Source organism: Salvia miltiorrhiza, unplaced genomic scaffold, assembly GCF_028751815.1.
Source record: "Salvia miltiorrhiza cultivar Shanhuang (shh) unplaced genomic scaffold, IMPLAD_Smil_shh original_scaffold_235, whole genome shotgun sequence".
NCBI lineage: Eukaryota > Viridiplantae > Streptophyta > Magnoliopsida > Lamiales > Lamiaceae > Salvia > Salvia miltiorrhiza.
In genome coordinates, this window is record NW_026651508.1 from 175,048 (window position 1) to 188,089 (window position 13,042).

Sequence of the window (13,042 nt, forward strand, 5' to 3'; positions counted from 1 at the left end):
CTGCTCAACAGAGAAACAGAGGTAAATATTTATTAAATGTTGAGAAAGTTGTATTTTCAAATGTTTGTACAAGTGCTTAAATCTCATGCTATATGATTGAGTAGATTCCTTGATGAACTTAGATGCGTTAGAAATGTTTGATCACTCTTACAAAGAACATAGAAGCAAAACATATACATGAGTTTAGTTATCATTCATTACAGTTGAAATGAAAAACACAATAGAAGAAAGAAAATCAGGCGTCACTCGAGGATGTATAAAGATAGAGACATGACGGAGCGTGTCACTCATGATGATACGGGCATAGTTCCGAATTGTTCAAACATATCAACTATTGCCTTACCCAATAAATTTATTTATTATATAGCTCGTAGTGACAAAAGTGCATTGAATGATTTACTATTTGTGCAATGAGTTGAATCTCTTTCAACCCTTAAAATTTCAATACATATGTAAGTATTGGGATTATGACTGCACGATCTAGGACTTGTGAATTATTAATTATGCATAAGTCAGAGATTAAGACCAATATTACTTATGATATGATCACGACTTGTGTTGTTAATACATGAGAGTAATTAGAAACCTACTGCTATAATAACTTATTATGAGTTTAATTATAGAACGTCATTCTTTCAAAGATGGCAAGAACACGACGCACCGCTAGAAAGCAAATGACGAGGCGACCAAGTCCTGAAAGTATCCTCAGGGAATACCGAACCTACACACGTTGTTGGAGAGATGACCTAGGAGAGTTCCTCGCCCATTATTATCGACTGTGGAAAGCTGCACATCCCCATGGAGCCACTGGTTATGACGGGATCATGCGCTTGATCTTATTACTTCCACCAGACTGGCAGGGATGGGCTACAGAGCTCGCAGGTGACTACGTACACACTGCAGAAGAGTCGTTTGATCCAGAAGGCGATTTTCCACGGTTCATCGCAGCAATTCACTACACCTATGATGCCTTTGGCAGAGCATTCAGGGGACCATATATGAGGCCAGGAGACCTTGCTCCTGTTGGAGTTCGTCCGGAAGAAAGGACCCCACTTATGCCTACTCAGGCTCCTATAACAGCAGATCCACCCATCCCAGTGCAGAGTGTTTCCCCACAACTGTCTGTTCTCGGTCGTCGATGCCGAAACGACTTCGAGGCCGGGACATCACGTCCAAAAACCCAAAGGAAAGAGACTCCACCACCCCAATCACCAGTCGGTACACCCCCGATACAGCCACCTCCACCAGGGGAAGAGGACCCCATTTACAGTGCGGCCATGAAACAATTAGAAGAAGTCTTGCGTCAAGCACGCGAACTTATTGATAAGGGCAAAGCCCTGGCATGCACTGACAACGATGAAGGTGAGATCTTGCGCCAGGCACTCAAGACTGCTGAAAAGGGGAAAGCTCCAGCCCACGATGACACTGGGGGAAGTAGGAAGAAAACTCCAGGCAAGGCGAGTTGGAAGCCACTACCTGCTCAGCCTTTTTCCCTTAAGAAGGGTGCTACGACCTCCGATGCAGGAACGCCCTGCAAGGATGTGGTGAAAATCCGACTTCTCGGTGGTCGTGTTCAGCTCGGGGCAGAGGGTGAGGAAACAGAGGACTACTACCTGGATATCGACTCCGAAGAGGATCCGGAGGAAGACCCAGAAGAGGATCCGGAGGAAGACCCAGAAGAGGATCCGGAGAAGAGCAAGTCTGCTAGCTCCCATGGATCGATAGTCTAGGGCAGTTGTATTTGCTTGTATGATGTATCTCGAACTCGTGGGTTGTAATATTCATCTATCTAGGAAGTTGTTACTACAGGAACGGTAACTACCTATGGACCGTTCTATAACTCCATATTATTCGAAGAGGCCTCTATGAGGCAGAATCTTTAAGTACTTATATATAAATTCACGCCTTCAGTAAATTCGTGTGTTAAGTACTTATTATATTTCGTTGATTTAAAAGTTTTGCATACGATATAGCTAGTACAAGGAATTGAAGAAGCAATGAACGAGTGTTAGAATACATCTACCATGTACTAATAAACATATTATATTGACTTATCAGAATGCCACCAAAGAGAGGACGTCCAAGAGGTGGGAGAAGAATCCCACAAAATGATGAAAGAGGTCCAGAACCAGGGCCAGAACCAGAAATAGCTCCACAACCAATACGGCCAGAACGTAGAATAGAGGAATTGTTTTTACGTCAAAACCCACCTGTATTCAGCGGTACAGGAGATCCAGCTGAGGCTGAAACTTGGGTGCGTGCAATCGAACGCATCTTCAACTTTCTGCGCTGCACCGACCAGGAACGTTTAACCTGTGTATCTTTCCAACTGACGGGATCGGCTGACTTCTGGTGGGAAGCCAGAATGAAGACAATGACAGCTGATCAACTAGAAAACCTCACCTGGGAGCAGTTCAAGATTGGGATATATGATAAATATATACCCAAAAGTTACCGAAAGAAGAAAGAGATGGAATTCTATAACCTGAAACAGGGGAGGATGACGGTTACACAGTATGATAGGATGTTTTGCGACATGTCCAGATATGCCCCAGAACTAGTTGATACAGACGAGAAAATGGCTGAAAAATTTTGTGCCGGTCTGAGGCATGAAATCAGGATGGCTTTGGCTAGTCATGGAGGGTTGTCGTATACTGAATCCCTCAGTAGAGCTCTAGACATTGAGGCAGCAATGCCATGGGAAAGACCAGTGGCAACACCTATGCCACCACCCCCACAAGCCCAATCCCAGAACTACAAAGGGAAACGAAAATGGGAAGGCAATTACAATGGCCAAACTGAGAAGAAACCATGGCAGGGACAACCACCCCAGCAACAGGGCTTTGGAAGGCAAGTTGCTCCTAATCAGGCGGGGAACAACCAACAGAAAACTTCACCCTGCCCAAAGTGCAACAAAAACCATGGTGGAATCTGCAAGGCTGGCAGTGATAGTTGTTACATCTGTAACCAGAAGGGGCATTATGCAAATCGTTGCCCAAATAAGCAACACGGGATGAGCTTAAGGCCAAACCCACCATTCCAAGCCCCACATCTGAGAGCTATCCAAGCGCTACCCCAGCCACGTCATCTGCAATTGCCGCAGCCTCAACAATCACATCAACCACAGCTGCCACAACCACAGCCACGTCAGCAGCAACAAAAGATGCAACCGTATCACGCAAGAGCCTATGCTATCAAACAGAACCAGCCCGAGAAAAACCAGGGAAACCTGGCAGGTATGGGCATGCTACTCAACACACCTGTTGTACTTCTGTTTGATACGGGTGCTTCACATTCTTTCATTGCAAGTGCATGTGTGGACACCCTAGGACTCAAAATAGAAAGATCTAATCAGGACATGAGTATCTCTTCACCAATAGGAGGAACAATGACAGTAACGCATGTTTGCTCGAACTTAGAATTGAACATAGGATCACTAGAGGTCATAGCAAACAACGTATATGTTATACCGATGTCGGACGTTGATATAATCCTAGGAATGGATTGGCTAGCTGAAAACTACGCTACAATCTTATGCAAGGAGCGGAAGATCTCTTTCAAATTTCCAGAAAAAAAATGCTTGGGAATTTCACGGGACAAGAATGGGTAGGAGAATACCAATTATATCCACCCTACAAGCAAGAAAGATGATGAATAAGAAGGACTCTCAGGCATTCCTCGTGTACCTAAACGGGAAAGCTGAGACAAAAAGAGCAATTGAAGATGTGGATATCGTACGAGAATTCCGTGATGTGTTTCCAGAAGACTTGCCAGGATTGCCACCTAATAGGCAAGTGGAATTTACCATAGACTTAGAACCGGGAGCGGCGCCAGTATCAAAGGCACCGTATAGGATGGCTCCAAAAGAATTGGAGGAACTAAAAATTCAATTGCAGGAACTACTGGACCTAGGTTTCATCAGACCTAGTGTATCCCCATGGGGAGCACCAGTTTTGTTTGTCAAAAAGAAAGATGGCACCTTGAGAATGTGCATTGACTATAGAGAGCTGAACAAGCTAACACTCAAGAACAAATATCCTTTGCCAAGGATAGAGGATTTGTTTGACCAACTTAGGGGTGCGAGTGTATTTTCAAAAATCGACTTGAGATCTGGCTATCATCAACTGAAGGTCAGACAAGAAGATATACCCAAAACAGCTTTTCGAACAAGGTATGGCCACTACGAGTTCGTAGTTATGCCATTCGGGCTAACAAATGCACCAGCTGTATTCATGGATCTCATGAATAGGGTTTTTCACCCCTACTTGGACAAGTTCGTCTTAGTGTTCATAGATGACGTCCTCATCTACTCCAAAAATGAAGAAGAACATAAAGAGCATTTGAGGACCACTCTACAAACGCTAAGGAATGAACGACTCTACGCCAAATTCAGCAAATGCGAGTTTTGGCTGAGAGAAGTCACATTTTTAGGACACATCGTATCATCAGAAGGAATCAAGGTAGATCCTGCTAAAGTGGAAGCAGTACAAGAATGGAAGTCGCCAACAAATCCAAACGAGATCAGGAGTTTCTTAGGATTGGCTGGCTATTATCGAAGGTTTATTGAAGGATTTTCGAAAATAGCAAGGCCAATGACGCAACTGCTCAAGAAGGGGATCAAGTATACTTGGACGGACGAGTGTGAGGAGAGTTTCCAAAAACTCAAGAAGATGCTAACTACTGCGCCGGTTTTAGCAGTCCCCGAACCAGACAAAGAATATGTAATCTACACGGATGCGTCCAAAAATGGACTAGGTTGCGTGTTGATGCAAGATGGCAAGGTAATAGCATATGCATCACGACAACTTAGACCTCATGAGTTGAATTATCCGACTCATGATCTGGAACTAGCTGCAGTAGTACATGCATTAAAAATCTGGAGACATCACCTATATGGAGTTAGGTGTGAGATTTTTACTGATCACAAAAGTCTGAAGTACTTTTTCGAGCAAAAAGATCTAAACATGAGACAAAGGAGATGGCTCGAATTAGTAAAGGACTATGACTGTGGTATTAACTACCACCCAGGCAAGGCTAATGTAGTAGCCGACGCATTAAGCCGAAAAGTCTCGTCAAAATTAGGACATCTTCTCACGAGAGAAGTTGAGCTTATAAAAGAATTTGACAAGATGAAGATAGAAGTGATTAAACCACCTGGAACTATAGCAGGCGTTGTTGAGACAATACCTAGTTTAAGAAAAATGGTGCTAGAAGCACAAAGAAAGGATGAGAAGATGGAAAAATTACGGGAAAAGATAAGATTAGGAGATCTCAAAGATTTCCAAGAAGCACCAGACAATGCCATACTCTTTGAAGGAAGGATATGCATTCCTCAAGATGAAGAACTTAAGAATAAAATCTTGAGCGAAGCCCATGATACCCCTTATACTGCCCACCCGGGAAGTACTAAGATGTATCAAGATCTAAAAGAGAATTTCTGGTGGGAAGGAATGAAACGAGATGTAGCCTCGTTTGTTGAACGATGTCTTGCTTGCCAGCAAGTGAAAGCCTTACACCAAAGGCCTTACGGGGAACTACAACCCTTGGAGATACCAGAATGGAAATGGGATGATATAGCAATGGACTTCGTCACAGGATTGCCAAGATCCAAGCGAGGTAACACGGCTATATGGGTCATTGTGGACAGACTTACGAAGTGTGCGCACTTTATACCAATCCCAATCACCCATGGATCCGACAAGTTAGCTCAACTTTATGTTAGAGAAATTGTGCGTTTGCACGGAGTGCCAAAGTCAATTACATCGGACAGAGATTCCAAGTTCACATCCAGATTCTGGATCAGTTTACAAAAAGAACTGGGCACAAGATTGAATTTTAGTACAGCTTTTCACCCACAGACAGATGGTCAGTCTGAAAGAACGATTCAAACATTGGAGGATATGCTGAGGACAGTAGTGCTAGACCAGGGTGAAAACTGGGAGCACATTTTGCCACTCATCGAGTTTGCATATAATAATAGTCACCAAGCGACTATCGCTATGGCACCCTACGAAGCACTGTATGGGAGAAAGTGTAGATCGCCACTTTATTGGGATGAAGTGGGCGAGAGAAAAATCCTAGGGCCAGACACAATAGGTGAAATGATTGAAATCGTTCGCCAAATCCGACAGAGGATTAAGGAGGCCCAGGATAGACAAAAGTCATATGCTGATAAACGCCGAACTGACTTACAATTTGAGAATGGAGAAAAAGTCTTTCTGAAAGTTTCTCCATCAAAAGGGATCATTAGGTTCGGAGTTAAAGGGAAACTTAGACCCCGATTTATAGGACCCTATGAGATCCTAGAAAGAATAGGCCCAGTGGCTTACAGGCTGGCATTACCGCCAAGCCTAGGAAATGTCCATAATGTTTTCCACGTATCACAACTTAGGAAGTACGTTTTCGATCCAAAGCACGTGATACACCAAAATGAGATGATCCTTAATCCAGACCTGAGCTATGAAGAAAGACCCGAAGCGATTTTAGATAAAAAGGTGCAACAACTCCGAAATAAATCAATCACCTCAGTGAAAGTTCTTTGGAGGCACCATGGACAAGAAGAAGCTACGTGGGAGCTCGAAGACAAGATGAAAGAAAAATATCCAGAGTTGTTTAACGAAGGTATGCAAATTTCGGGACGAAATTTATTTTAAGGGGGGTAGTATGTGATGCCCCGCTCTTTTAAATACATATTAGATTAAATATGTGCATTAGTTATAAAATTCTTTTAATTATTTATGGTGATTATTTTGTTCAGATAATATTATTTCAGCAAAAGTCTGTATAAGAGATACAGAGCTGCGATTTAATATTCAGTCATGAATGAAACCAATAATTAAATTTATTGGTTTAACTATACGTTTGAGACTTTGTTTTACCAGTTTATTGATTTAATCAATATTATTAGAAAATTTAGATTTATAACCGATTTTATAAATCGTGTTATTTAAATCAAATTGCTAGAATTATAACTTGAGATCATATGCATAATAATTTTATTATTTCGCATTATATGAGTTAAGGTATTAAGTCGCGAATTAATTCCGACTTTCACGTATTAAATCTCAAGATTGAGGATTTAATTTATATAAATACGACGAGTATTTATTAAACGAGAATTGGAGAATTATTACAGGAACTAGGAGAAACTAGATCACGGCACTACACGTATGTCTCGATTTTTCATCCAACACATCAATTCCTACACTATTTCCTACACTATTCCCTACACTATTCCCTACACTATTCCCTATACTATTCATCTTCCCCTCCAATACACCATTACTGCATAAGGAGATTGTAAAGATTGCAGATTTCTTCCTGTAGTATATCTGAACTCCATCACACCCCAAAGTCTCCTGTAGGAGAAGAAAATCACGCCAATATCCACAATTTTCAAAAGCTTCAGCACGCCGAGAAAGAAATTTCACGGTAAGATCACAATTGTCAAAGGATGTAAATTTTCAACGATCAAATCTTCAAAAGTTGCAACTCCAGGTACCAAAATTTCCACCATTTTGATTCTGTTGTCTGCAGAAACTCCTCTATAAATTGAGGAGAGTTCTGCAGAAGGAAGAAGTGCAGCGAGCAAGAGAGAGTTTAGGAGATTTGTTTCTTTTACTTGCAAGAGCTCAAGTGAGCTCCCTTCGCCGGGCCATTTCTTCGTCGACCGGCCACTAGGCTCTGAACCGAGAACGTGTACTCGTTCCTCCATCTTTAGGCTACCAAACCCAACAATCGAAAGGCCGAAACCTTCTCTATATTTTCCCGACCAAAGGCCACAATATCCTTCGGAGGCCAACGTCGAATTCCCGACTTAGCCACCGGCCAACTTACGGCCTTCGTTTCTCACTATCCTTACGACGAAAAAGGATCGAGAAACCACCGTTGTGTAGCCTGATCTATCTCGCACGAGGAAAACTAAGTCGTAGACCTTCGCGGCTAAACCCCATCGCGGAACGACGACCAAAAAAAAACCCCGGCGAACAACTTCCATTAGTGCTCACTTGGACAAGGGTAAGTTGACGCCCTTATTTCGATGCATTCCCGTTTCTATTATATTATGAGAAATTTCTGGGGTATAGATGGGAGTGTGGTAAATATTCGTACAAAGTTTCATATCATTTGAACTTCGTTTACTACCCTTTTAAAATTCGAGAAGTCTACTGCCCGTATCTGCTAAAACTGTCGTGAGGCAGATGATTAAGTTAATTATTTCAGTAACCATATGTTGATATTTAGCTCTCAAATTTTTATTCTATGAAGATATATGTGTTAGCTATCTACATATAAAATTTGAGATCATTCAGGTAACGTTTGCTATTTTTCAAAAATCTGGACTTTCAGTTGGCAGAAACTGCCGAATCTGGTAGGCGATGGGAAAATCGCTATATCTCTTAAACTACTTGGAGTTTTTCAACATACTTTTTTTTCAATTAAACTAGACTCAAAGAGGTTTCTATTGATATAAAATTCGACTCCATACGAGTTCGGAGTAAAAGCAGTTTATTAGTTGAAGTTGAATCTATACAGTTTTGTTGAGATTGAAATGTTTCTAAATAATTCTTATTAAGGATTTTAAAGTTTTATTGTTGATAAAATATCACTTTTAGTTTATAAATGAGCTATTGAGATATATAAATATTCTGAGAAAGATTTCATGAGAACTTGTTGGTAAAATTATATTAGATGGAATAGTTGATAAATGAAATATTAAAGATTTATTAATTAAATGGTTAAAATATTAAAATTATTAGATCTTCTCGAAAATTTCTTTTATAGTTAACTCCTTTTATTATTTTAAAATATTTTTACAAATGTTCCTAAAATCTCACAATGAAATTTTCATCAGGAATTAATATTTAGAATTTATTAATGACTTATTAGTTCTTTTAATAGTAGCAATATATATATATATTGATTGGCATTATTAAATGGGGAAAAGGAAAATATTTTATAAATTATTCTTTATTTATAATGGATAAATAAAGGAATAATATAAAATGGGCTTTCCTACATCCTCAAAGGTACATGAAGTATTTCGATAAAAGAAGAACGATTGTATATGAGTTAGATACAGTCGTTTAAGGAAATATGGGTAGTTAGAGAAATGAGTGAATAGTGATTCACTGCATTTGTTGTTATCTTTTCTATTATTCACTCGAACACATGTTTCGTGTTATCAAAGGTTCAAATAAACAAAAGCGCCTGAGTAACCTATCGCGCTAAGGAAAGAGAATCATTGTCTTAAGTAGCAAAACACTGCAATCAGGTAGGCATTACTTTCATATATATCAAATGAGTTTAACTGTTACGTTCAAGCAAGTTATTTCATGACAAAATCTTTGAATTGAAGTTATTTCAAGTATTGTCTTGCCATAAAATGTTTTAATTTCAGTATGATATCTATCTGATATGGCTTTGCCAGTTATCATGTAATCGAATTCGGGTCTTGAGCAGTTGATAGCTATCCTGCCTTGGCTAGTGTACACCAGTGACCGTGAGTCATCTAGCGGGTTGGCCGGTCAAGTGACCGTGAGAGGTGGCCACCTCTCCGGCACACAGATTCAGATATGATAGATTACAAAAGAACTTAGTCTGATCAGACGAACTTTAGAATCACAAATGAATTTAGTATGCTTAGGGCCTTTTTAAGTAAAAACCCTTGGTTATACTATTGAAATGGCATGACAATTTACATTTATTATGTATGTATATGATTTTCGGCATATGTCTACTGAGTACTTTGTACTCAGCCCTGCATGTATTTCTAAATGTGCAGGTTGAGCAGTGATGAGTGATGATGGGGTGTCGTGCGGAGCTTTGTCATATTTACTAAATAAACTCTTGGCGATACATGTGCTTCATACATGTATCACGTTCTCATTTCCGCTGCGAACACTCAGTTATGATGCAGTTTATCCTATTATGTTGGATTGTCAAATCAAGTTATTGTATAAACACTTAAATCGGATACTCATGACCGATTACTCGTTATTATCTATATATATGTGTGACTTATTCTCATATGATGTCTAAATCTTAATTTAATTCATTTATAATTATTTATCACCCCTTTCTGTCCCCTCTCCTAATTTCCCTTCCCTAGTCACGGTTTCCCGGCTTACCTATCCTTAGTTAAGTCCGGTCGTGACACCCTAAGAGCATCAGCAATGGGGAGCTCAATAGTGGGTGTGAGCCCCCACCAATGCTGCACCCCCGGTGCGCGAACTCGGAGCACCCCTCCGCTCCGGGTGCAATGGTGAAAAAAGGGGAGGGCGCGTTGCAAGCCACTCCCCTATCATCCACGTGGCAAATTATAATTGGGAAGATAGGTTTGTTTTAGAGAGCCAAGGATGAGTTCTCCCATTGTGGAGAGTGGGTGCAATAGTGGTGGGGACCACAATTGTGAGCCAAGGTGGGCTCACCGTTGTGGATGCTCTAAGGAAATAAGCAATTAACAGTGAAATTAAGGAGGTGATTGGTATGATAAAATGGAATAAGGGTGGAGTGGAATGGAAGTAGGAATTGAATGAGTGTGGAAAAAGAACGACAAACCTTAGGTGATTCCTATGCTTGGTATGCACAAGGAATACCAAAGAAATGGAATTGTCATACTTTGCTTAATTTAATTTCTATGATAATTCTAAAAAAAATCAATTCATATGATTGGTAGCTAGAAATAAAGTTTAGGAATTGAATGAAATTAGTATTTTATTAAATTACCTTTTACATCACTTTAAAAGTATAAAAAAATATAAATATAATTGAGTAGATAATAGTTTATTGATGTATTTCATGAAGAACATTTGCAAAAATTTAAATTAAAATGGTAATTTTGTGGATGTAATATATATGAGACTATGCTTATTTAAAGTTGATAATATTTTATTTTAAAAAATATATATTTTTTAATGAAAAAATATTTTATATATTATAATAATAAATAATAATAATAATAATAATAATAATAATAATAATAATAATAATAATAATAATAAAAATGATGCATGTTTTATACAAATATACATGTCAAAATTTAAATTTAGATGGTTTAAGAATGAAATGAAATGGCTAATACATGGTAGATGAAAGAAATGGTCATTCCCATATGTGAGAATGGTGATTCCACACGAAATGATGATTCCTGCAAAAAGAACATACCAAGCAAAGAAATGGAATAAATGTAGGAATTATCATTCCATTCTCACCTCCATTCCATTACCAATCACGATAAGGGATTAATGAAAAAATGTTAAATTGGAAAAAGGTAGCAGTGCGGGCCACTGCATCAGACTTAAAGGTTGATGCAAGATAGGAAGTGGTTTCTTCGCTTTATGTGTTGAAAACTGGTGTTTCCATTCCTATGCAACGATGCTTCCCAATTTAAGAAACTGGAAAAAGGCTGTTCAAGAAAGGTGCTGTTCAAGCCTCCCTAAATTGTGTGATAAAATCTTTAAGATATCTTTCTTCTGAAACCGCATGTGATAAAATCTTTATGACTCTCCAATTATTATCTGCTCCATGAATTTGTTCGACACAAGTCTCAGATTGGAGTTTCTATTATACTCTTGAAAAACCCTCTCAATCCATCCCAAAATGAAGCCAGATTTCTTCAAAATCTACCACCAGAAATCATCACCGAGATCTTCTTAAGGCTACCTGCTGTAAGCATTCCAATAAGCAAATGCGTTTGCAAGCGATGGCTCCATCTGCTGGAGCCTGATGATTTTATCGAGTCTCATTTTGCCAGATCCGCTCCGGCCCTAGTTGTTTTGGGGGATTCAGGTGGGTTGAAAGTTTTGGAATTGGAAGGCGAGCTCGATCTCCATCTCGATCCACTCACCCAGTATGATTTCCCTTACCACCCAAGAAAAATAATAAATTGTGTTAATGGTTTTCTTATTCTAAGAAAGTGTGGTTTTGGTGTTCTAATGGAGAGTGTTGATTGGCTTTGTGTATGCAATCCGATCACTCGTGAAGTTATTAAGCTGGATCTTCCTCCTCTAATGGATTCGCAGCATCCGTCTTCAGAAGAAGTAGTTGCTTTTGGATTTGGGGCAAGCAAAATCACTGGCCGATACAAGGCGGTCATTATTAAATCTAATGACTATGATGAAGAATCGGATTGTCATGTATACACTCTTGGAACAGGATCTTGGCGACGCCTTGAAGGTATTCCGGGTGTGTACCAGTTTGGTGAAGGTGCATTTGTTAATGGAAATCTCTATTGGAAAGCATCCATTCGAAAAGAAGCGACATGGATTTCTTGCTTTGATGTTGAAACAGAATGTTTTAGCTTCTTTAAAGCTCCTCCTTATGATGCTCAAGGATTGCCCTTCTTAAGAGGAATGTGCATTTCTGCTATGAGCGGTTGCCTATGGTTTTGCAAGGTAGCATCCGAATATGGATACGGAAATGATGGTGGGCGACGCGAGCTTACTATATGGATTATGAAGGAATACGGAGTGGACGAATCTTGGAGCGAGGAATATGTGATCCCCATTGATGATGGCATGAGTTTTGTTGAGCCCATCGAAGTTTTCGAAAATGGCGACCTATCGATGTTAGTGATGGCATACAGCAAATCCCGGTGCCTTTTCCACTACTCTAACAAGACTAAAACTATGCAAAGGATTGATTGTTTGGTGCTGACGGTGTCGAGTGTGGGCTTTTCACTCCCACCCTTGTTTCACTCAAAACTTTAAGTTTAGGTGTGGAGAATGTAATCTCATTCTGATTGTTTGCATTTCATAATGCTACCATCAACTCAATGTATGTTTGAAGATTGAGTTAGTTATGAAGCATATCATTTAGATCAAGGAAACTATCTTATATATATTATGGTTCCTTTGGTACATTTGTTAGTGGCAATGCCAATGATGCTGCTCCTGCTTATATAGTTTGAGGGATTACCTATGTTTTTTTGTGATGAATCATCTAATGATGAGATTGTTGTTTGTGATATATGGATTTATGTAGTGATATCTGTCAATATGAAATAATTGCAAGATTGGATAAATAAACAAGAATAGAGGATAGC

The 13,042-nt window shown here is 39.5% G+C and overlaps 1 protein-coding gene across 1 annotated transcript; it reads left to right on the top strand.

The window, feature by feature from the left end:
* The first annotated feature begins 1,277 nt into the window (after positions 1-1,277).
* Positions 1,278-12,821, top strand: LOC131003622 (F-box protein CPR1-like). The gene is made up of 2 exons (XM_057930153.1): positions 1,278-1,590; positions 11,512-12,821. Exons 1-2 carry the CDS (start codon positions 1,278-1,280, stop codon positions 12,705-12,707), a joined length of 1,509 nt encoding a protein of 502 aa, XP_057786136.1. The 3' UTR covers positions 12,708-12,821.
* The last annotated feature ends 221 nt before the right edge of the window (positions 12,822-13,042 follow it).

Excerpts from the sequence above, each read along its gene's own strand:
- LOC131003622 (XM_057930153.1), top strand. The coding sequence starts at position 1,278 with ATGAAACAATTAGAAGAAGTCTTGCGTCAAGCACGCGAACTTATTGAT. Across the intron at positions 1,591-11,511 it reads TGTTCAGCTCGGGGCAGAGG|ATTATCTGCTCCATGAATTT; the intron begins GTGAGGAAACAG and ends GACTCTCCAATT.